Source organism: Aedes aegypti, chromosome 2 (assembly GCF_002204515.2).
Source record: "Aedes aegypti strain LVP_AGWG chromosome 2, AaegL5.0 Primary Assembly, whole genome shotgun sequence".
Lineage (NCBI taxonomy): Eukaryota > Metazoa > Arthropoda > Insecta > Diptera > Culicidae > Aedes > Aedes aegypti.
In genome coordinates this window covers 279,279,393-279,305,507 of record NC_035108.1, presented here as the reverse complement: position 1 = coordinate 279,305,507, position 26,115 = coordinate 279,279,393, and the positions used below count along the sequence as shown (strand labels likewise).

General features: G+C 36.4%; 2 protein-coding genes across 2 annotated transcripts in view; one reads left to right on the top strand and one right to left on the bottom strand.

The window, feature by feature from the left end:
- LOC5573645 (zinc finger protein 502) overlaps positions 1 to 13,977 on the bottom strand; it is a 44,512-nt gene extending 30,535 nt beyond the window's left edge. The window contains exons 1-2 of the mRNA XM_021845178.1: positions 13,784 to 13,977; positions 13,654 to 13,716 (exon numbers count right to left, since the gene is read on the bottom strand). Of these exons, the coding sequence (XP_021700870.1) occupies positions 13,654 to 13,716; positions 13,784 to 13,873 (153 nt within the window). The 5' untranslated portion in view covers positions 13,874 to 13,977. The remainder of the gene's footprint in view (positions 1 to 13,653; positions 13,717 to 13,783) is intronic.
- Positions 13,978 to 19,911: 5,934 nt separating this feature from the next.
- Positions 19,912 to 20,808, top strand: LOC5573646. The gene is made up of 2 exons (XM_021845177.1): positions 19,912 to 20,028; positions 20,096 to 20,808. Exon 2 carries the CDS (start codon positions 20,128 to 20,130, stop codon positions 20,710 to 20,712), a length of 585 nt encoding a protein of 194 aa, XP_021700869.1. The 5' UTR covers positions 19,912 to 20,028; positions 20,096 to 20,127; the 3' UTR covers positions 20,713 to 20,808.
- Positions 20,809 to 26,115: the final 5,307 nt, after the last annotated feature.

The window sequence follows — 26,115 nt, the reverse complement described above, 5'->3', positions numbered from 1 at the left end:
GAACAAACTCCGGATGAGCACTCACGACGCGGCTGGATATTTTCCAGCAGGGACCAGTCGGAAAAACGATATGGAGTCTAAAACTTCCCGGAACAACTACCCACGACTTGATCCCACCGTGACTCGAACTATTCTCCCCAAAAAACGTCATCGATCGACCAAAAAACATTCCGCCATCTCCTGCCACCGTGCTCAGCTGTTATGTTGGTTTATGTTGGCTGCCGCTTTTCTTGCTACGGGAGGAGATGGAGGCCTAATTTCATTCAGCTCACCGATACATATTATTCGATAAATTTTACCCTACATTCTAAACTAACTGACTAAAGATTCTAAATAAAATTAATAATAAAACGAACGAATTAAAAATATTTACACAACACAGTGGTGCATATGTTGCCAACCAATACACACAAGTGAACAAATTAAAAAAACAATCCGACACATGGGTGACACAAAAACACACCACACTGCAAAACACCCAAAATGCAAGTAAATTGTAGCCACAGGTTACAGAATGGCAAAACTAGTGACTTCTAACAGTGGCAATGATTTGCGAAAAAAAGCAGTGCCTAACTGAAAGAAAAAAAAAAAAACAACAGTGTGCATTCAACATGTTCAGAACTGAAGGTACGAATGTTGTGTATCAACAGCAGAAAATCCCTTCAATAGAGAATAGTTCAAGTTCAATTCAATGCTAATAAATTCAAACAGTGTTGAGTGAATTTGTTTTTAAAAATGATATTGACGCAGACTGTTGCTCCATCAGAAAATGAGTGAACCTTATTATGAAACATTGAACAGCTGAAAACAGTGACATGTGAAAAAAAAAATACTTACTAAAAGATTCATGAGAGAAGCGGTACACCAGGAAGATGAACCCAGAAGAAGGATCCCAGCCAGCATGTCGAGACGAATCGTAATGTAAGTTACTTTAAGTTTTCTTATCTTTGTAAAGAGTATAATCGTTTAATCATGATCTTTCAATGGGTGTGACACAGCATAAGCTAATCATTGAAGAAGGAATAAAAGTGTTAAATTCAATCTTAAGAAATTTGAATAAAGCTCCAAATAGGAGATACAGATGATTAACGCTAGAATTAAAATTGAATAAAGCCAAACTGACTTACAATAAAATTATAAACACTCTAGCTGAGGTAGAAGCTGATCTTGATGAATCAGAATTCAATTTTCTCAACAAATGCTCTCGACAAGTATACGGTAATATACATGTCTTAATATCGTCCAAGTTGGAATGGGCTGGAACACACAAAATTAGTTTGTTTTCGATAACATATGCAATTCTTTTTATAAACAAATTAAAACGAAAATCCAAACTTGTGAAGCCTGTAATACAACAAAAAATGGCAAAAATAGATATTAAAACGGGAACCTCACTCATTGAAATATATGAAGGTAACCCGGAAAAGTTGGACAATTTTCTTGATTCAGTCGCGCTTTTCGTTGACTTAGTCGACAGCGCAAACGCAGAATCTACACCAGCGGCACAAGCAGCAGCTAAAGCTGTCGCGATTCGTTTTATCAAAACACGTCTCGCTGGTGCTGCAAGACAAGCAGTACCAGAAAACGCTACATTAAACGAACTAGTAGATGCCTTAAAACAAAATTGCTCTTCAAGAAAAACCGCCGATAACATTTTAGCTAAGCTAAAAAATGTTAAGCAATCTTCAAATACAGAAGCATTCTGCAATGAGATTGAAAAACTTACTCAAGAACTAAAATCAGTTTACATAAACAACAAGATCCCGATTGATGTAGCGACAAATATGGCCACCAAAAGTGGTGTTGATGCTCTAATTTCTGGGACTAAAAACCCAGACACTAGGATTATTTTGAAGGCTGGCACGTTTACCAAATTAAATGATGCCATCCAAAAACTGCAAGAGAATGAAGTGTCAACTTCTGCCGGCCCACAAGTATTCTATCAACAAAAGAACTGGGGTCGTCCATCTAACAGAGGCCGTTCATCTTACAGAGGTCGTTCCTCTTACAGGGGAAATGATCGACGCAATTTCCGATCTTCACCACCTCATCAGCATTCCCAACGCTATGCATACCCACAACAGAACTACAGTCGACCACAAAGAGGTTTTAACAGACCTTTTAATAGAAATACGGTTTACTATGCACAAAACAATCAGGCTCAACCAGGGCAGCAGAATAATAGTGCGAATCCGCATGCGCCTGAACAAAATAGAAATAATCATCATGCTCATCCCCAACAGCAACAAGTACCAATTGGACAAACACAACATTTTTTATAAATCCATCGAGGACAGTTTTTACTGTTAACTTGTCCTCGCCTAGTTATGTACATATAAATGCAGAGTTTTCAGATTCTCAATGTCAACTCATTGTTGATTCTGGCTCTGAAATTTCTCTAATTAAGTCTAATAAAATTAGAACAAATCAAATATACAATCCTTTTGATAAATGTAAAATATCTGGAATAGGAAGTGGTGTTACCGAAACTCTTGGAAACACTTCAACATATATTAATTATGATAACATTAGATTTAATCAATGATTCCACATTGTAAATGATAATTTCCCAATATAGGGGGGTCCGTAGCCTTGAGGTTACGCTTTCGCTTCATAAGCGGAAGGTCATGGATTGAATTCCCAGCCCCTCCAAAAAATAAACCGTCCAGCCACCAGAAGACGCCGCACGGAGGACCGTGCATAGGGGAGCACATCCATCTTCCGTCAGTATCAGATGGTGACTGAGACAAATTGACCCACTTCGCAGGCAGCTAGCCTCAAACGACTCAGGAACACGGCAAAACGAACCACCGCAAAAGAGCAACGGACTATGGCTTATGGAAATCGATTGGACCAACAGCAGAGCACTCTCCTACCTGCTCGGTGTGAGAGCAAAAGAGCAGAAGAGAGTGAAAGCAAATGTAAATATAGATTAGCTAAAAATAGAACTGTATCGGTAAGGAAGATACAGATAAAACTGATTCCGGCACAGTAGTGGCCACGAGCACGGAGTGCCTTAAAAAAAAAAAAAAAAAAAAAAAAAAAAAAAAAAAAAAAAAAAAAAAAAAAAAAAAAAAAAAAAAAAAAAATTTCCCAATACCAGCAGACGGCATCCTAGGAAGAGATTTTCTAACCAGGTACCGGTGCTGTATAGATTATGACAGGTGGCTACTCACGCAGAAAATTCTTGCATGATTGACATAACTTTTCCGATAGTTGCTTTAACATGCCAGGATACAATTGTTACAAGCATATTTTCGGTGCTTCTAAACTGACAGTATGGTTTGCCCAATCGCTTTTTCGTTTGTTTCTGTCTTCCATCACATGATTATTTCAATTATATTATTGTTGAATTAGCTATCCGCACATTTTTACCTTGAAACGTTATGAGCTGTACCGCAAAAAACTGCTATTTACCAACAAGCGATGTTGGAGTAGATGTAAGTTAATGTGCTCTCACTCTCAAGATAGTGGTTTGAATTCCTGCTCCCATTTTTATTTACATTTTGTCGCATTTTTGCAATGTCGATAAAGAAGATTCGCTCCGGTTTTGACAACACAACATCAACAATAATACCATTGTCATGATTGTATATTAATATTGAGTCAATCATATCTATGGTTGATTCAATTATGTTGTGTAGTTGAACCAATCATACCAAATAGTTAAACCAAGCATAGATATTGTTGAATCAATTTTAATGTATGGTTGACTGAAATCCAATGTCAAATATGATTGATCTACCAGCAAATATGATTGACTGGACAATTGTTTTTTCTCCGTGCTGTCGATTAATGTCAATGATGATATAATTACTATTCCAATCAATGACAGGAATAACAGAAACATTATTCCGCCACGGTGCGAAATAATAAAATTAATGCACTTACCACAAATCGTTGAAGACAGTGTAATAATAGCAGGTGAAATTCACCCTGGTGTATTTTACGCAAATTCAATTATCAGTAAAACTAGTTCGTTTGTCAAATTTTTAAATACAACGGACGATTCTGTCGCGGTTCCAAGTAATTTCAACCCGCAAATATTCCCACTAACCAAATATGATGTAAACGGCAATCTAAAGGCCAATAAGTCGACGAAAAATAGAAAACGAAAATTATTGAATGAATTAAAGCTTGATCATTTAGAACCCAGCTTAAAAGCCAATGTAGAACAGCTTTGTACGCAGTATAATGACATTTTTTCACTCGATGACGACAAATTGTCTACGAACAATTTTTACAAGCAAGAGATCAAACTAAATGAGCCAACTTCGGTATACATTAAAAATTACAGAATACCGGAGTGCCACAAGGCTGAAATTGAACGACAAGTAAAGAAAATGCTAGATGATGGTATAATCCGCAATTCATATTCTTCATTTAACTCTCCGGTTTTGCTAGTCCCTAAAATAACATCGGAAGGAGATAAGAAATGGCGATTAGTAGTGGACTTCCGCCAATTGAATAAGAAAATCCTTCCGGACAAATTTCCATTATCACGAGTTGATGAAATCCTTGATAATTTAGGCCGAGCGAAATATTTTTCGACGCTTGACTTAATGTCAGGATTTCACCAAATCCCACTGGAAGACGAAAGCAAAAAGTTCACTGCCTTCTCAACTGGCACTGGACATTTTGAATTTAATAGACTGCCATTCGGTCTTAATATAAGTCCTAATAGCTTCCAACGCATGATGTCGATTGCGTTGAGTGGCCTTCCATCTGAATGTGCATTCCTTTACATTGATGATATCATCGTAGTAGGATGCTCGATAAAACACCATATATTGAATCTACAAAAAGTTTTTGACCAACTAAGAAAATTTAATCTGAAACTCAATCCTCAGAAATGTCATTTTTTCAAGAGTGATGTAACGTATTTGGGTCATCACATATCAGAACAGGGTATATTACCCGATAAATCTAAATTTTCAGTTATATTCAATTACCCGGTGCCCAAAACTGCAGACGAAACAAGAAGATTTGTTGCTTTTTGCAATTATTATCGACGTTTCATTCCTAAATTCGCAGAAATAGCTTGTCCACTTAACAAACTGCTTCGAAAAAATGTAATTTTTAAATGGGACGAAGACTGTCAAAATTCATTCAACATTCTAAAGAACGAATTACTTTCACCGCGTATTTTGAAATTTCCAGATTTTAAACGTGACTTCATACTGACAACAGATGCCTCCAAAATGGCTTGTGGAGCTGTCCTTGCTCAACGGTATGGTGATACGGAATTTCCTATCGCATTTGCCAGTAAGGCATTTACAAAAGGAGAATCTAATAAGTCCACACCTGAGCAAGAGCTTCTAGCCATTCATTGGGCTATTACACATTTTAGGCCGTATCTTTATGGTCGAAAGTTCTATGTTAAAACAGATCACAGACCGCTGATCCATTTATTTTCTATGAAAAATCCATCCTCGAGACTAACTCGCATCAGATTAGACTTAGAGGAATACGATTTCGAAGTTATTTATATAAAAGGAAAGACGAATGTAGTTTCCGATGCATTATCTCGAATACAAATTAATGCAGAGGGTCTTAAACAATTGTACGTTATAACACGTGCAATGAAAAAAAGGCAAAATGGTGCAACCCCTATCAGTACTCAAGCACAGGAACCTGATCAATTCCGAGTGTATGAGCCACTTGGTAGCCAGGAAGCATTCATGCTGCCAAAATTATCATTTGTGAGAAACAGTGATAATACTTTAGATGTTGTAATATACAAGAAAAATTACACCAAAGGAACAGCTTTAGGCTTCAAGATTCCGATAAACGGAAATAAAGAAACAATATTAATGCATATGAACAATATTTTAAAAGAAATTGAAAATGGGGCGCCCACGATAAATGCTAGTTATACCAGAGAAAATACTGGACGGAACATACCCAATAAGATAGCCATGGCAAAAAGTGACATAATATTCAAATATCTAAGCATGGATCTATTTAAGAAAATCGGTAATTGTATTCTAAGGAATACTACCGTATTATTATTTGAAAAACCCAAGGTCTTGACAAGTCGAGACCAGGTAAATAATATACTACAACAATTTCATAACTTGCCAACAGGAGGACACTTAGGTATTAACCGGTTATACCGAAAGGTGAAATCTATGTATACATGGCCTAATATGAAAAAATGCATTGTTGAATTTGTCAATGCATGCACATTATGTAAACACAATAAACACTTTCCTAATGTGAAAACAAAACAAATAGTAACAACAACCCCAATGAAACCGTTTGACGTTGTGTCTATAGACACCGTTGGACCGTTTACAATGACCGAAAACGGAAACCGATATGCGATTACCATGCAATGCGATTTCACAAAATATGTGATAATTGCCCCAATACCAGATAAATCAGCGAATACCGTAGCTAGAACTGTCATAAATAATTGTATCCTTCAATTCGGTCCCATGAAAAGTATCAAAACGGATCAAGGTACCGAATATAAAGGAGTATTCGATGAAATTTGCGATCTTCTTAAAATTGACCACACATGCTCTACGGCATACCACCCACAGACTATTGGTGCATTGGAAAGAAACCATAGGTGTTTGAATGAATACCTTCGGATTTTTTCCAATGAAGCGAGAAATGACTGGGATACATGGATGCCTTATTATGCGTTCTCTTACAATACCACTCCTAACGTAGATCATGATTATACTCCCTTCGAATTAGTTTTTGGAAGGAAATGTAATACTTTACAATCAACTGATACTAAAATTCAACCTTTATACAACTTTGACTCATACGAAAAGGAACTAAAATACAGAATGCAAGTAGCACATACAAGAGTCTTAGAGGAAATCCAGAAAACAAAGAGCAATAGAACAAAATTTTTAAACGAAAATTTACATACAACACCACTTCAAGTCAACGATACCGTTTACCTAAAATTGGAAAATAGACAAAAATTAGATTCTCTAAATGCAGGTCCTTTCAAAATTTTAGATTTAACCGAGTCTAATGCAGTAATAAAAATTGGTAATAAAATATCTACAGTCCACAGATCAAGATTAATTAAACGTTAATTATTTCAAATATTTGACTCCAACGTTCCCGAGAGGGGGAAGGATAAGGTATGAATGAGAAATTTATACGAACAAACTAAAAAAAAAAATAAAAGAAAAAAAAAAGAAAAAAAAATAGGAAAAGACAAAAATGTTAAATCACAACATCAGAAGCGAAAGATCATGTAAAGAATAAAAGTGTATTTTTTAAATTGTTTGTAAAGGCTCGAACAATGCTAGTTCCCAAAATCAATACAAAAGAACAACTCATTGTATTACATTGTTCTCCGCTAACGGGGAAGGTGTAGTGTAATTATTTAACCTTAACATCCCCACAACATTATTAAATCAAATCGCTTACGCTTAGCAACGCTCAACCATTTTTCATTAAATCAGCACTTTATCATTTCCATAGAATTCTACGTTTTGAAGCTTTCTCACGACCATAAGTCTTCAACGGAAAATGTCTCCAGTTTCACAGTCTACACGCGCCATTCTAGTTGCGCTAAGAATGCTTACGTAGTAGAAAACCATACATGGGAATATAGTATTTTTCGAGTCTCACCTAATCCACATTCCATCAATATGTAACGACAGAACTAATGGATAAAATAAACGACGCTTGTGTTTTAACTTCAAACCGAGACAGATGTGTATCATCCGAAATCCACGGAACAATTATTTCGCGACGGTCGATCAAAAACGACTCGACTGGAGTCACTGTCGACCAAAAATTTCGCTCGACTTGGCTCTGTCACTCGAATTTATCTACAGTTGTTACTCTATGTGACTGGATTACTATGGGAGTCGACGGGTGACATCTGAAATATGCATGCTTACTTTGATCGACAATGACTTCAGACGAGTCACATGATTTCGCTCGAATTACAAAATAGACCCCTAAGATTTGAAATCAAAGTGTACATGAACTGTGATTTATTAATTTACTTATTTCGAAAATATTCATTTTCAGGGGTGCGTAATATGTGTGCAGAAATTCGAAGGCGGTCGCAACTTCAAAAAAGTTGGGAACCACTGCGCTAGAAGGTGTTATGAAACGGGTGGGCTTCAACATGCGGGGCACGATATTTAATAAATCCAGTCAGTTCATCTGTTTTACTGACGACGTGGACATTGTCGGAAGAACGTTCCAGGTGGTTTCTGAACAGTATACCAGGCTGAAACGTGAAGCAAATCGGGTTGGATTGAAGGTAAATGCGTCGAAGACGAAATATCTGCTGGCTGGAGGGGCCGAGCACGATAGAGCTCGCATTGGCAGACGCTCGATGATCGACGGGGATGACTTCGAGGTGGTGGAATTTGTCTACCTTGGATCATTGCTAACGTCGGATAACAACTGCAGCAGAGAAATTCGAAGACGTATCATTGTCGGAAGTCGTGCTTACTACGGACTCCACAAGACTTTGCGATTTGGTAAACTTCACTTCCGTACTAAGTGTACTATGCGGTTTGACCGAGTGGAGCAGGATCTTGGAAGTGTGGGGCGATCGAAAAACTGGAGGTTAGCAGTCATGAATCGAGTTAGTTGGCGTAACATTGTGGCGCAGGTCATGTCTTGAAGGACGTAGCGCTATCAAGAGTCAAGTAAGTTGTATCGGAGACGTATAATATGAAACTACGAACGTCTTTGTTCCATTCGGGGTAGCCCAAAAGGTAAGCTATGAGGAACTTTCTTAAAAAATTGATGGAATGCTGGATACATCACGATATTTGATAAAAAATTGGACACACATGTGAAATTGTACATTTGGAAACTACTACCTAAACCGAAAGAAGGGTATAGCTCCATGTTGTGCAGAATAATGATAAGTTGTATATTCATTTAAATAAATATTGGATATTGTGTTTGCCCCTAAACTGATCTTTCAGTCTTCATAAGTGCTAATAAAAGTGAAACTACTGTGATACCGTGGTGAATAAAAATCCGGACAGTACCAATATCCGGACACTCGAAAATAATTCATTATTTAAAGATATAATTAAACATTAAATTGTTTGGATATGTTTATAATTTCAGCTTAAATAATGCTGATCATTTTACTATCGTTTATAATCTAGTTAGGTACCATTGCAAAATAAATAATAGTAAATAAAAGCAAAACTGTTCCTCCAGTTGAACGTCATTATTCTACAGAACAAGTTTATGTGCTTATCAATCACGCAAAAGTTCCATTAAGTGAAATTGATGATAACTAGTTTAAAGTATGTGTTTTGGCAACTTCTCCATCATTAAATTAACGAAGTGATAATTTAACAATCTGAAATATGTATTGTGTGAATATACATTAATTGGCGTTAAAAACTGCTGTCCGGAATTATGTGCAAGTGACTTCAAATCCAGACATCGTACTAAAACCCTGTGTTCTACCTGCGTGTGTGAATATTTGTAAAATATCTCTATGGGGAAACAAAAAATAGTTATGCAACGTGTTATGAATTATCATGTAGTTTGTAGATTAAATGACATTCCGAATTCAAGGAATGACACTATCTCGACCTGTGAAAGTGATCATTCTATGATCATTGCTTCCTTTAAATAAGCTGACAAAAGAGAAAAAATAACTATTTCAAAAACAATTGTAGACCATCGAAAAATTGCTGTCGAATTTAATAATTTTCTGGGTAGTGTTTGTGAAGTAACAGATGTCAACCTTTGTTTTGAAAATATCGTATCTACTTATAAGAATTTACTTGTGAAATATTCCAAAACTATTACCAAGAATGTAAGCACTAAAAACAGTTTTTGTCCTTGGATGAATTTCAATGTGTGGTCGTTAATAAAGCTTAAAAATAACTACATCAAAAGAGTTAAAAGAAACCCACAATACATACATCTAAAAGATCTCCTAAAACACGTCTCGAACAAAGTTATCATAGCGAAGAAGCAATGCTAGAAATTGTATTTCGACAACATTTTAAACAATACACCACACTCGAAGTTGTGGAAGCATATAAACAACATTTTTGGGAAAGATGTTAAAACTGATAAAATTACCCTAATTGAAGATGGTGCAAAAATCACTGACGATCAACAAATTAGTGAAATATTCAACAATTATTTTTCGAGCATAGGCCAAAAATTAGTCGATAGCATTCAGGTGGATGCTGGAGTGAACCCACTTTCAAATGTAAGACGTGTGTCTAGTTCTATATTTTTGAATCCAGCTAAGCTAATGAAGTGACAATGATTATTAATGATTTGGAGCGTAAAAAAGTCCGGGGCCCGATAAAATCAATGTTGATCTCATCAAAAGCAATTCTGATCACTTTTCCAGAATACTATCTGATTGTTTCAATAGAATTATTGAAACTGGCTCATATCCCAACTGATGCTAGAGTCATTCCTATTTTAAAATCTGGAAATGTTTGTGATACAAGCAACTACCGACCGATCTCAACACTATCCATATTTAATAAAATATTAGAAAAATTGCTTATTAACAGATTTATTCCTTTTCTTAAACAGCACAACGTGTTGTACAGTTTTCAATATGGTTTTCGTCAAGGCAGCAGTACAGCTACGGCGACTGTTGAATTGCTTGACGATATAATAAAGGGGATTGATGAAAAGCAAATCGTCGGTGCACTCTTTTTAGATTTACGCAAGGCTTTTGACACATTGAACCATGCAATACACTTAGATAAATTGGAGGCCTACGGAATTAGAGGTATAGCAAATGAAATTGTGCGCAGCTATTTGCAAGATAGAAAACAGTTCGTCACAATTCGTGACTCACAGAGTTCGTTAAAGTCCTTAGGGGTGGGTGTACCTCAAGGTAGCAGTATAGGTCCATTATTGTTTCTGTTGTACGTGAACGACCTAAATAGGTTGCAATTAAAGGGAACACCACGTTTATTTGCTGATGACACAGTTCTGTTCTATCCGCACTTAGATGCGGATGCAATAGTGGAGCATATGACCGAAGATTTGAGTATTCTGTCGCAATATTTTTCTTCTAATTTACTTTTTTTTAAATGTGATGAAAACCAAATATATGATGTTTCACTCATCTAGAATGATTTTTCAACAACGAAACCAAGTCTTACTCAATTCTTTCTGTATTGAACAAGTATCATCATTTAAATACTTAGGTTTGATGCTGGATTCGACCCTAAGCTGGGCAAATCACATTAAAAATGTAGAAAAAAAGGTATCATCGCTATGTGGAATTATGCGAAGAGTAAGTCATTTTGTATCGCGCAGAATACTTTTAAACTTCTATTTTGCTCATATTCACTCACGCCTGAGCTATCTAATTATAGCATGGGGTCGTGCCTCGAAGTCTGCTTTAAAAAAGCTCCAAACTCTCCAGAATAGATGTTTGAAAATAATATTTAGCAAACCGTTTTTATTTCCCACTCTTCAACTTTACTCTGATGTCTCTCACAATATCCTTCCAATTCACAGTCTCTGTAAAATGCAGACTCTAATATTCGTTCATGACACTCTGCACAACAATCTTTTTCATCATAATATTCAACTACCTTCAATATCCCATGGCTATCGTACAAGACGTACACATAATTTGCTTCAAAATAGAGCACAATGTTTGGTCAAAAAAGAATTTCAATCATTGGTCCTAAGCTGTACAATCAATTACCGGATTACTTGAAACAAATAAGCGATCGAAATAGTTTCAAAAAAAAGCTAAAGCAATACTTAAAACTAAATCTTCACGACATTCTTGGATAGAAAATAATATTCGTATTTTGAGCAATATGTCAATTACCAGAAACCAATCATAGATGAATTAAATTCTTTTTTTCTTAAATATCTTTCTTTTTTTGTTTAAAGTTAATTTGTAATTATATCATAAGTGGGTCCCTTAAAAGGAATATTTGTTCCACTGGGACATCACGCCATGTAATTCTATTTAAATTAATTAAAATTTAGTTTAACGTCAATTTCAATCTCAGCTCATGTTTTGCTTGTTTTTTCATTAGTTTTTTTTGTCCACGTGCTGCACAGAGTGAGCTGAGATAGTTGCGTCCACTACCAGGAAGCTACACGTGAGCTTTTTGGTGTGGGGGAAAGTGGCGGGTAAAAAAAAATCTGTTAAATGCAGATTTAAACTACAAGAATGTAGTTTCGTGGTAATAGCTTGAACAAGCTACCCTCAAGCGGATACCGTCAGTTTTATAAGAGGAAATTACTACATAAATTCGCTTACATATAGCTTTATAAAATATTCTAGAGGCCATCCAAGTAACATTGGTAGTTGAATAACAGCTTATTCGGCTCAAAAACTGTTTATACAGCCTCTTTTCAGCTGAACAAACTGTTGTTCAACTACCAATGTTACCTGGGATGCATGGCTGAAAATCTTATGACTGTTATATTCAACTGAATTGAGACATGTTTTACGAATTACGAATGTTTTACGAGTTTAAGTGGTAAAATGCTGCTGTCCGGATTTTGATTCGGTAGTGTGCGGATTTAAAGCCAAGGCTTGCTTCAGATGTCCGGATTTATGGACAAGACAGACAACATTGTTTAAATGAATTTCATTACACTGTCATAGTTTTTACCATGAGATTCATCATCACTCCCAAGATCTGATGTAAGACTATTATGCTATGATAATTGAACTTCAACTTGCAATCATACAGCATTGCGGGTATAATTTTTCATCATTAAATCGTTTATTTTCAAAAAACAAGCTAATTTATTTCAAGGAAAATTATCTATAGCATTAAAAAATTCCAAAGTGTAAATTTCACACACTATGGGGCTGTCCATTAATTACGTAAGACAATTTTAGCGGTTTTTTAACCCCCCCTCCCCCATGGTAAGATTTTTTGTATGAAAACCAAAAATAATTTGTATGGCGCGTAAGAAATCTTCAACCCCCCCTCCCCCCATAAACCCTTACGTAATTAATGGACCACCCCTATGATCAAATACACCATTTGTAGAATTTTGACGTCATTTTCTGCTGCAGGCGACCTAAATTTAGACATTTGTAGTCTATTTATTTAGTCATTTAACGCCTGTTATTTACAAAACTTTTGATCTGGTCAAGAAAAAAAGCTGATAGGGTTTCAATGCTAATGATGGACCCCTTAGTAGCTGAAATTTATTCTAGACGCTTTTCCGCAATGATATCCCAGACGGATATACTTTTTGTGCAGTCTAACAACAAGTTCCATGTCTTTACTTCATATGACGCATACAAAATACTTACAAAATCATTCGATTTTTTTTCAGCGAAATATACATTTGAAAAACTGTTGTCCTTATGCCTCTCCCGGGGTCCATAATAGGAATGTTTACAAATTTAGCTTTTCCTATTATGGACCCTCCATTTGATTACCATGTTATCCAGTTCGCTGCCGACGTACCTATTATGGACCCACCTGGAAATGCTAGTTATGGCCCCTCTTGTGTGGTTTCATTTACAAAACTGTTCAATTATCTGTATTTATGCACCTGAGACCAAACGAAGTGTATTTATGCACCCCCGTGAATTTTTATAAGAATAAGGTAGCTTTAAGTGTTAATAAAAAGTTGTAAAACAGTGATCAATTTGCCCCCGGTTTACTGATTTAGATTACGTATTATAGAAAGGCCTTCCTAAATCAAACCACTCACCTTCAAGCCACAAATAGTTTGCAAGGATTCGAGTATAGAAAATCGCGGTATCGTTGTTTCATGCTGAAACATATGTAAATATTTGGATTATAGTTAGAATTTATCTTAAGAGGTCGTCTTTAATACTTACAATATTCGTTTCAAATATATTAATTAACAAACGCTCATCTGCACTTCCGCTAGCCACACATACTCGACATAGGTTTTCCAAATCATCCATTGCTTCTAGAAGTAGTATTACCTTTCGATTTGAGACCAAATTTCACGAAATTTGGATTCGAATTTCTACGCAGATCTGTACAAAAGCCGCAAAAGCAGTAAATATTGTTGGTCTTCTTGTTGTGCCTCGAGACGACGCGTCAAATGACAACTCTGTAATGAAACCCACACACGACTCAGACTGTTTGACCAACATTTTAAATCCTGACCGCGTGTGCGTGTTGCTGTTTGACGAACCAATTTGACAGTTTGTCAAATTGATTTGATGGTTGGCGAATCGGGCTGCCAAAATCGCCAAAATCAAACTAGCATAGTAGTGACGTGCGTGGCGTGAGAAATGGGTAGAACAGGGGTCATACACAAATTATGTCACGCTCCAAGGGGGGAGGGGGTCAAGCCAAGCGTGACAAGCCTTACAAAAATTTCGGACGACCCATATAAAAAACGTGACAAAGAGGGGGTCGAAAAAGTTGAAATTTAGCGTAACATAATTTGTGTACCATCCCAGACTAGCTCAATTATGGTTATTTTATTTCAGCTCGATTGGTGTAACTATAAGTTTATATGAAATTTACTATGGGAAAACCTTGGGGAAAACTTAGTTTTCCCTTAACGCAAATAAAATTGTGCGGTAAAAACTACCATTTTAGGGGGTTAACTTAAGAGCTCGCACCGGAAATTTTCAGCAGACCAGAAATGCGCTTGATTTTACCATGTCTGTAGTTGGAATCAGATTGTTGTAAATACCATATTCAAATAATATATGTTTTCAACATATATGGTTAATTAGGTGGTTATTGGCAACGGTAAGTATTACATGGTTCGTCATCTTTTACGTCGGTCAATTTCTATATCTTCTTCTTCTTCTTGGCATTAATGTCCCCACTGGGACAGAGCCGGCTACTCAGCGTAATGTTCTAAGAGCACTTCCACAGTTATTAATTGAGAGCTTTCTTTGCCTAAATTGCAATTTTCGCATTCGTATAAATATCGTGTGGTAGATACGATGATACTCTATGCCCAGGGAAGTCAAGGAAATTTCCATTGGACTTTCTCATGAAAACAACATCAATCGCGTGTGGCTGCATTTATTGGTCGTAGTAAAATGAGAGCTCGCCAATAGTCCAAGATTTTCTAGCATACGACGGATTTCACGCAAACTCGACACGCGATTGGCAGCACCCCTTCAGAATTCGATGAAACTTTCTGGATGTCAAAAGTATGTAAAACCACAGATAAGTAAAAATAAGATACTTTGCATATTTTGTTTTTTCAAAATCGATCTAGACTAACATTTGGAAAGGGTCAAAGTTTTTTTTTACTTTTTTTTATAAAACCGTATAACTCAAAAACGGTAAGACCTACAAAAAAGTGTGGTATAGGGGACTGTCGTGAAATTTCCTGACGTTTTAGAAAAAAAATGAAAAAATAAAAAACATTTTCTACATTGAAAAAAAAATGATTCAAAACTTTAAAGTCGATTTAAAAAAAAACGACCACTTCAGATTTTGATCATCCTTAGGGCCCATTCACAAATTTCATAACGCTGACCCCCTTCAGTGGTGGATGCCCTCGTAATGTTACAGCTCATACAAAATTTGAAAAATATTCTTACAAAATGCGTTACAAGGGGGTGGGTGGGTATCAAAAATGGCAACTTTTAGCGTTATGAAATTTGTGAATAAACCCTTAAGCAAAAAGTTTCATAATTAAATTTACTAAAAGTCGTCCATACATTGCAAATTGGGCATATTTTAGAGAAAAAAGTTTTTCTAACATCGATTTTTTTTAAGTCCAAAATGATTTTTTTATTTTATTTTTATTTCGCTTTAAATAGTCTAGTATGATCATATTTTCAAGTGATAAATGAGTTTTAATCACAAAATAGATCATGTTTATTTTATTGGGAGTAGTTTAAAGAAATAGAACGGAATTATACAGAGTTTTTTTTAATTAAATTCAATTGATCTCGCACCAAACCGCTTATGAGAAAATCAACTCCGTCCAACAATCGTTTTTATGGTTGGATTGTGTTTGTGTTTCCATAGTATTTTGCAAGACTTGCTCTTTTTGCCATTTTGCTTGAGAGTGCCACCAATAGCGTCACAGGGACCTTTGCCGTGGGATGTGGCAAAAAAGTGCCACTCTGCTTCCAATCCATGTATTTTCTTGAAATTACATAATCTGACAATTTTTTTTATGTTTATAATGAGCTGCAGCTCCATCCGACTTAAAAATAACTTTTGATTTGTTTAACACAATTTATCAATTTTGAAATAAATAGCTGAACTGCTACTGTGTCATGGGTCTGATATTATAATAAAACTAACATTTTCCAATTTATTATCTTTTTTATGGTAAATCTAGAATTGGTGTATCGTTGCTTTGGGAGTTATTCCAGTGATATCCTTGAGCAGCGTTATAATTTTCAGAAAAGTCGCAAATTACCAGTATTTAACCTTGTTTTAAGGAGTCTTTTTTGTTTCGTAGAAAAGCAGACTGTTATTTGCAAATAAAATCATGAGTTATGAGCTTATCAACTTTTTTTAGGTAGATAACAATACAAACATATTCATTACTTCTTATTCATCTGGCGTTTAACGCAGGTACGTTTAGTAAGTTTTTTTCACAAAACTTTTTCTAGAAGTGAATTTAATGGGGTATGGATAAAGTTGTTACTTTTCAATGTTTGCAATACTGTTGTGATACCTTTCAAACCATTCAAATCCGTCGGATTGTTAGACGGAGTTGATTTTCTCATAGGCAGATGCGAAGTCCATTGATGGCCTGCATTTAAAAAAACATAATCACTGTATAATTCCGTTTTTTAACTATTCTCAATAAAAAATACAATATATTTTCTGATTCAAACTCATTTATCACATGAAAACACAATCATATTTGACGGTTTAAAACAAAATCTTTGAAAAAATAAATTTCAGTTTGGGACTTAAAAAAATTGAAGTTAGAAAACTTTTTTCCCTAAAATATGCCCAATTTGCAATGTATGGACGACTTTTAGTAAATTTAATTACGAAACTTTTTGCTTAAGGATGATCAAAATCTGAAATGGCCGTTTTTTTTAAATCGACTTTAAAGTTTTGAATTTTTTTTCAGTGTAGAAAATGTGTTTTTATTTTTTCAATATTTTTCTCTAAAACAGGGCTGCCCCCGCATTCGGCCCGCGACCTCGTTTTGTGCGGCCTGCGGAGGGTTCGAAGATTCTTCTCAAATTTGGCCCATTCTACCAACCTGAAAAAAGAAATTATTTAATTTTCAATTTAATATCAACTTTATAATGTATTTAATTTGTTTTGTTTCCTTTAAATCTTCTAAGCTACTTAATTTTAATTCATAATCTCAAATTATGTTTGTTTCAACCATGTTTCTACTACGACTTCTTTCGGCATTCAAAAATGCAGCCTAAACAAAACTTATGGACAAAGGGCTATGTTTCCATACATAATTTCACTAAATCATAGGCTACCCAAGTAACCAGTAAGCACGATAATGCGGCACGGTAACAGCATTATATGCGCATATAGGGTAGTCATATGATGCATGTCAGTTTTATATACGCATATAATGCTATTATAATGCCAGTAAAGGCGAAATAGCGTGCCATTATAGTTCCAAGATATAACCGTGCTTCTCTGCATCACTAATGCTGATATAAGACCACGTGAGAAACGTCAGTTGTTTTCGCCAGGTTTTTAGGGCGAATATTGTGTGCTTTCGCGTACGCAGCCAGAGAGCTTTCGCGTATGCGGCTAAGCAATTGGTACACGAGGTAAATAAATAAATGAATGAAAACGGAAACCTCTAATAGTATGCAAAAAATGTAATAAAATGATACAGATAGTACTTCTCCGTATCATACATATTCGTTTTGGTAGTTTTCATCCTTTTGAGGACTTGCAATTGCCACATTTTGATTCTCGTTATGATGATGAAATTCCTCATATTGCGTCTCGAACCTGCGACACCCGTATTGTTGAGTTGTTGTCCTGCTCCTTTGCTCCTACGGCCACATAAGATGAATAGTATTGGAAAGAAAAGTGAGCAATTTAAACCATCACTTTTCCCCGTCATAGAACCTGCAATTGTAGTAGTGAGAAGATTTATGTTTGACTCCCTCTTACCACTACAGTTAACTCTCCCTCCCTTACTCGATATTCCGTATCTCGATATCGAGTTAGAGAACCATAGTAAAAGTTGGTTTTCATGGCTAACTCGATGGTCCCTTGGATCGCAGTTGCACTGGTTTTGTGTTCTGTAACTCGATACCTCCCTTACTCGATGGTCCCTTCAATATCGAGTAAGGAAGAGTTAACTGTATATGCAAACACAAAGCACGTGGTATATCTGTCAAAACACTGTATGGCATTTAAACATGCCCTGTATTCGAATATAAAGCCAATATAGTGCTTATTTAATGCCTGTATGCATCAGGCTTAGAAGCATTAATGATGCTGTAATAGGGTTTCTATGCAGCGGAAGTGCTGTTATAAGGTGTGTAAGCATTTGTGGTGCTATTATAATGCATGTACGCATCTATGATGCTGATTAAGGGCTTATTATTAGTGCTTATGGTTACTTGGGTCACGGTATAAATCATATTGGAGACGTTAAAATTGAATTGTAATTGACTATCATTTCCATGTTATTTGGTGACATATTTCAGCGAAACATTTCAACCAAATCGCCATACAAAAACCGACTGTTTGGAATACCGGGTACCCCCGTTGGTTTGACAACATTTAATCTGAACACTTTTTAATTTGTACCCCGCTAATTTGCACATCGTTCAGATTAAAAATGGTTCAAACGTCATTTAGCTCATGGAACGGAGTAAAGTAAATGTTCAAATTAAAAATGAATCCCGATGGTTTGCATGAGGTATCGCTCAAATTAACGGGGGTGTACGGTATGAGTCTGTTCAGAATTTGAGACAAAACGGTACAATGAATGTACACATCAAATTATTGTTTGTTTGAAATCAGCAATTTTTTGCTGAAATTTGCCTAGCTAACATTTTTAGTCAACCGAATTGATGATCTTTAGTGCAGAACGCTGAAAAATCAACAGGTTTCTACTGAAACTCAGCAATTTGATTAGCTGACAATATCAGCTCGACAAATTTTAGCAAACTATTACTGATTTCAGCGAAAATATTTACTGTCTTAAGAAAGCTTCATGTTTAATCACCTTTTTCAATTATTCCAATTCAGTAGAGTTGAGAACATTGAATTGATTGATGAGTTGTAGTATGTTTACTCCAAATTTAAGGTAATGCCAATAAGTGAAGTTGTTAAAAACGGTATACCCGATGGGCTGGTCATATTGTGTGAGTCCAGGTAGAAATGATGTTTAATTTAAAATGTCTGATAATTCATTCGTCTTTAACATATGTCAATATAGTGAGAGAGATTAACGAAGTATTGATTTTGCCGAAACTAAATTAACAATATCTAGGTATCTATTGACAATTCTATCAAATTGATGTGGAAACAGTTACCTGTACCAATATAAATTTGAGTCACTGTATAGCAGTGGTCACCAAACTGCGGCCCGTGGCTAGATTTTGTGCGATCCACGAACCGAATCTCAAGGGTAATTTTTAGTTGACCAAGGGTCTTCAAAGCTTTCTCAAAACTCTGAAGTTTTTATCGTTCCGAAGCAGCCCTAAAAGCACATTATCTCTCTGGATTGTGCTCAACCAGGTCCAAAACGCCTTCGAATTCCTTATATTTTTCCACGCATGAGGGGAAAATGACTAAATCCTGGTTTTAACATCAAAAATCTAATTGGGATTCCTTAAAAATCTCGCCACATTTCTGAGGGCACGAGAGTGGCTCGCATAATCAGTTAGGCTGAGGACCTAACTGAATGGTTTATATGAAAAATGTTTTATCATTTTTATAACACAATTGCGTTTTTATATTAATAATCAGCAGGTGCACTGCACCAATAGAGGTTTGTAAACTACTGATTGCCGTTACTTGGCGTTATGGAGAATACAAAAATAATGTTGGTTCGAATTTGATACAATGCCTATTGTTCCCATTCGCACATAATCCAATAATAGTGGCAAACTGTGTTTCATACGTGTACATTGTGGCTTGTTCCTAAAAACCGAAACTCGGTGTTCTAGTGGTAAGTAAAATGCGATAAAAATAAGTTATATAAGTAATTTAATATTTACATATAATATTCTACATAGCTCCTTCGATTATATTTAAACAACAACCGACAATGAGCCAATCAGAGGAAGAAACTTCGGGAACTGAATCTCCATTCCTCAAGTCACGAGCAGTTACCCGAAGTGAAAGCTCATCGGAGGAATACGAATCGGAGCAGGATGGAAGCGTAGATGAAGCGGAGGAACAGCCAGATGAAGCTGGAAAAGAAACTGTGCAACCTAAAGTACCTAAGGCAGACAACGTATTATCATCGGCTCCAAAGCCTAACGAGTCGTCATCGGCCCCAAAAACTACAAATCGTGCGATACGTCCTGTCGTGGTAAAATCAAAGTCGTACGATGTGATGCTGTTGGAAGCAATGAATGCCCTCGACGAGAACAAGAAAAGCGGTGTCTCAATAAAAAGTGTTGTGAAGTACGTCCAAGATAACATTAAAGTAAGAGAAAACTTCAAAATGCACATGTTCAAAAAGGCCATCGACAAGGCACTGCTGGCAGATTTGTTTGTTCACACTTCTGGGACTGGGATGACTGGTTCTATTGCTTTCTCAGCCGCACAGAAGAAATCAAGGAAACTTCAGAAGGCAAAGGAAATAAAAGCTGCAGAGAAAAAGGCCATTTCGGAAGGAAAAGCATAAACCGAAAGCTATCAAGAAAGCTTCCAAACCAAAAGGACCATCGAAGGATAAAAATAACAACTCCACTGAAGCCCAAGGTGCTTCGAAAAAAACAACTGGAAAGGGCAAGAAACCCAGACTATCAGTAACACTTCTACCTACCATCAAAGCTAAACCTAAACCAAAAGCGAAACCAAAGGCGGCTACCAAACCCAAATCAGAACCGACGAAAGCCACGTCTAGCAAAGAGATGCCAAAGGCGGTTTCTGCGGAAGCGGCTGACCAAAATACCAAGGGAAGAACAAGGGCTGGCCCAGCTAAACCAACAGCCACGAAAGAGAAGCCTGCGAATTCGAAGAAGTAGGCGTGTTCATTAGTCATATAAGTTAAACACATTTTCTTATAAGTTAATTTAAAGTTGGAACTATGAAAGAGCATGTAATAAATTAATGTATTTTATTGTTTGACTGTAATCAAATACCCACGTTAAGATGCTTTACTGTGCCATTAAGGTGGTTTCTCGAAATCCTATTTGCTCTACACCGCTTAATCGTTTGTTGACCAGATTATGAGTGTCCTCCCAAAATTTGAGCTCATATGAATAACAACTTAAACTGCACAAACCCTTAGAAGTTAGCATGTGGAAAAAAAACAATAGGTACTTCGCGGGTGTATTATTTCACTGTTTGTATCATTTTGCGGTTTACCGTTTTGCGATTAGTGCCGTTTCCCGGAACGCCATTTCGCGGTGTGGTTTATCCTACGAGTTTCACTGAAAATTGTTGGCATTATCACTAATAACATTTTCATCGGTTATTAGGTTATTAGGTTAAGATTTACCCTTCTTTTAAGCACAGCCAGTCCGTCCAATTGCACTGTTAGGATAGATAAAACATCTACACACAAAACGCGAAACGATTCACCGCGAAATGGTACTGACCGCGAAATTACATACCGCCAAATGGTATTGACAATTCGAGTGGCAATTAGAAGTTCGGCAGTCAAAACTTCGGCGAAGTTCGCCGTCGGCATTCTAATTTGGTGCTTCGCCGACGCATAAGGATTGCCTTTGTCGGCGTAGCACTTCGGTAGAATGCCGACGCCGAACTTCGGCGAACTTTCGGTGATATTTCATGTCTCTTATGAACTTCGGTCTAAAGTTAATTTGAATGCATAATACTAACCGTGAAATGTCGTACCGCGAAACGGCAAACCGCTAAATGCTACACCGCGAAGTGGATTACCGCAAAATGTTATACAATCTGATGTTAGAATGTCCTCTTCGGTACTCTCATCACCATCACTGTTTTTTTTTCGGATTCGTATAGAGTTTCATACTTTTTTTTATTCTATTTATTTTTTTTATTCTATCTATTTTTTTATTCTATTTAGGTGCACTTGTTTCGATGTCCTCCTGTAGTATGGCCATTTTCCAAGTATATGCTGGTCTACCTATCTTCTTTTCCTAGTTTATTCTCTATCGAAGAGTCGTTTTGAGTATTCCGTTATTCCCGCTTTGGACGACGTGTCCGTATTTAAGCCTGACTACTCTTATTTTGTTATTAATTGTGCTACCTTCTAATATTTTTTAATTGTTAAACAAAGCCTCAGGTATTAGCCCAAAGTTTTGTCAAAATAGCATTCCAGAGAATTCTGGGAGCGTTAATTTAGTACATCACGTAAAAATTGACTATTTTCGACCCGCTACGTCGCTCTTTTTCTAAGGATCTGTCAAAAACTTTGTAAGGATCGTCACACTTTGCTGAATTACCAAAACATGAAACTTCTGATTCTGAAGGTCTAAAGTAATCTCTGGTGTAAAAGAAAATCTAGATTAACTTACTGGAAGAATCTCTGTAGGAAATCACGGGGAAATTTCGTACTAATCCCTATGGAAATTACTGGAAATGGCATCGTTACGATAGTAGCATGATCAAGAATTTTCTGGAGAAAAAATCTGGAGGAACTTCTCTATGCATATCTTGAATAATCTGCGAGGAACTGCTGGACGATCATAGACACACGAGCCAAAATTTTAGCCCATTTATCCGCCTGCATTCACACAACACGCATGACAATTATTGTTCGTGGAAGATAACGCGCCACGAAAGCAAAAAAGAGACAGACACTGTTTGCCGCCGATCACTGTGTGTCACCACGTGTTACATTCGCTGAGTCAGTCTCATTCTGATCCATAAACAGAGGCGAATATTTTCCATTTTCTGTGTTATGTTTGCAACCAAAGTGCTGTTCGATGATCCAATAGGGGCGATCCATTAATTACGTAAGACAATTTTGGCAGTTTTTAGACCCCCCCCCATTCCCCCATGGTAAGATTTTTTGTATGAAAATTGAAAATAATTTGCATGGCGCGTAAGAAATCTCAGACCCCCCCATAAACCCTTACCTAATTAATGGACGACCCCATAGATTAAAATTAAGTTGTTTAAAGTTGCATTTCCAGAAAATATGGAAGCTATTACTAATTCTATGCAAAAAGTGTATGTGTATGTCTCCTGCTGCTTAGACGTGTGTTTACCGTACGGTCGATTTAAATCTTCTTTGTTTGTGAATATTCATATTATAATTTGTGAAAACTAAAAAGCTGATAGCCGTTACATACATGAAGTAGTTTTGATCGTGATTTCGTGAAACACTTGATGCTAAACTCTGCAAAATAGTGAACAACACTCTTGAACTGGGCTTATTGTTCTCGTCTGTATCGTTCATCTCACCGTCATATTGGATTGACACAATGGTATGCAAGAAGTGCTTACAACCGATCAACTGTACCACCGACGGTTTCACTGTCTGCGAAGGAATTTGCATGCAAGCATTTCATGGTGCTTGTGTTGGTCTTTCCGATGATAGTGTACGCTGCATCAGGGTTATGCGACGTCTGCCTTGCTGATTTTCACGATCATCAACAGAAAAAGTATACTGCTCAGCTCGATGATATCGCAACGCAAAAAATGTATGAAGAGTTGGTCGACATGAAATCGAAAATTGCGAACATGGAAAAGACACTTTTTACCATGTGTGCCCAACCGAGAGATTCAGTTTCTTCGATGCCGTCTGTTCAACGACACTCTACATCTATACGTTCAACGAAACTCTATGATGGTTCAAAGATTGATGCCAGCCGTTCGTTACAAGAGAATTCGTTCCAGCATGCTTCTAACTCAGATAGCCCCATTCATCATAGCGAAGAAATGTTTTCATTGTTTCTAACTAATATCGACGGCAGAGTAACGGAGGATGAAATTAATGGGTTGGTATCAGAGTCATGTGGTCTTAAAGAATATCGAACGTTTCGTGTCAAAAAACTTGTCCCAAAATGGAAGATCGATGACCCGCTTGACTACGCTTCTTTCAAAGTTACTGTCGAAGGAAAGTACAAACGATTGCTGCTACGAGAAGATGCCTGGCCCACCGGAATAAAATACAGGGAATTCATCGAGCGACCGAGAAACACATGGAAGCCCTGCCGATTGTAAAATGAGCATATGTACACTGTGAAAGCTGTTTAAACTAAATTTTTTGTTGATTCAGGTTATCTGTCATTGTATCCCTAATATTCGTGTTTGATTGTTCATGCTTGTGTTATTGTTAACATAGATTTAAGATCATCATTGGGGCTCAATTAGGCCTGTTGATAAGTAAACAATAAAGAGATAAAAATGGAATGGCTCGATACCGTTGTAGTCTGTGAGAGTTACTGCTCTTGAACGCTCTCTCGCAACGTACCAAACGAGAGAGTGAATATAAACATTCATAGGGCTCTCCGATTGCAATGTGCCACGAACTAACTAACTATGAACCGATGCACGAGTTCACGAATTTGACGTTTGAGCGGTGCCGAATTCACTCGTTGCCATGGTCACACAAATAACACGGCACCGCTCAAACGTCAACGAGTGAACGCGTGCATTGGTCCATGGTTCATGAACTGTTACACTCTCTGAATATGGTTCGATCGGCTTATTCGGATCGAAATCCAAACACTGCGTTGGGGAATTGGTAGAAGAATTTCTTGAGCGATCCCTACAGGAGTGCCTGAAAATAGGTACACTCAAAATAATCCACATGTCAAGGCTACGTGAAAACATACGTAGTATTTTTCCATCGCACTTTTCACGTAGCAAGTACGTGAATCATACACTCAGGCAAAAATACTAACAAAGTTCATTATTTTCACTTATGTTTATTTGCCACAAGAAATTGGTAAGCATTTCATTACTTCGCCTTATGAATTCATCTAAATTATGCCAATGTGATTCCTTGCTTATTTCATAGAACAGCATTATGAACAATGACATGAAAAATTATGGATTCAATACTTCAGCAGTATGAAGTTCTTACATATTTATGACGGAAATTATTATTAACAGTATGTTGTTCAATCGATATATTGATGAAATTTTTGATGCATTTTTCTTCTACCTGCTGAGAAATTAATTAGTCAAAGTTCAGAAATACGGCATTTTGAAATAAAAGTTCGATTTTACTAGTTGGTATGCGAAACAGACATTCGAAAAATGTACAATGTATTTAATCAGACCTGTCTGATGAAGTATAATTTATTTTATTAGATGTGAGCTGAATCATCATTATCTAGTTTTTCAAATATGCTTTTATAAATAAGGTACCGTGGGGCAAGTGGGTAATGGAATTCGCATAGTTGAGATTCTTCAAATTCTAGAGACTTTAAATTGAAACAAATGAGGTCGTGTATATTTTGTAGCTTGACTCCCACCAAATATAAGCAGCATGCTGAAATTGATTTTAATGAAAAATTAAAGGAAAAAATACAGAAAAAATTTTCGAAAAATGTCTCCTTACTTTTCACTTGCCCCAAAAGTGGGGCAAGTGAAAAGCTTACCGTTTTGAACAATAATTCCAAAAACACTTCACGATTTCTATTAGCTTTAACATTTGTTAAGGCTTCCCAATGAACAATAACATAAGTAACATGTAAACAAAGAAAATGTTATTCTTTTCACTTGAATTTTCTTCTGTTCAGTTATGTTAGTTGAAATGATTCGACAACATTATAACTGCAACATTTCCAATGTTAGTTCTTACATTATAGGACAGCAAATGCATTTCTGCTCGGTAGAATTTCCACCGCTCGTTATTTGTTTTTGAGAAAGTCGAATATGACGTCGGATAACTCTTCGGGAGAAATCAAACGGAATCCTTCAATAACGTATTTAGAATATTTTTTATGTGGATAGACCTATACCCATTTTTATGTTTTGAACTAGCTTACATAGACATTCCACGAGATTTCCGTGTGTTCTCTAATATTGCAACTTTTCAGTCAACGTCTTCCTTTTAATTGGCTGCCCGAAGCAGACATATTAATATTGTAATGTTTAGCAACATCTTTTAGAGAAGTTCCATGATTTCTAATAGCTTTTA

Coding starts and splice junctions, on each gene's coding strand:
- LOC5573646 (XM_021845177.1), top strand. CDS start 20,128: ATGAGCCAATCAGAGGAAGAAACTTCGGGAACTGAATCTCCATTCCTC.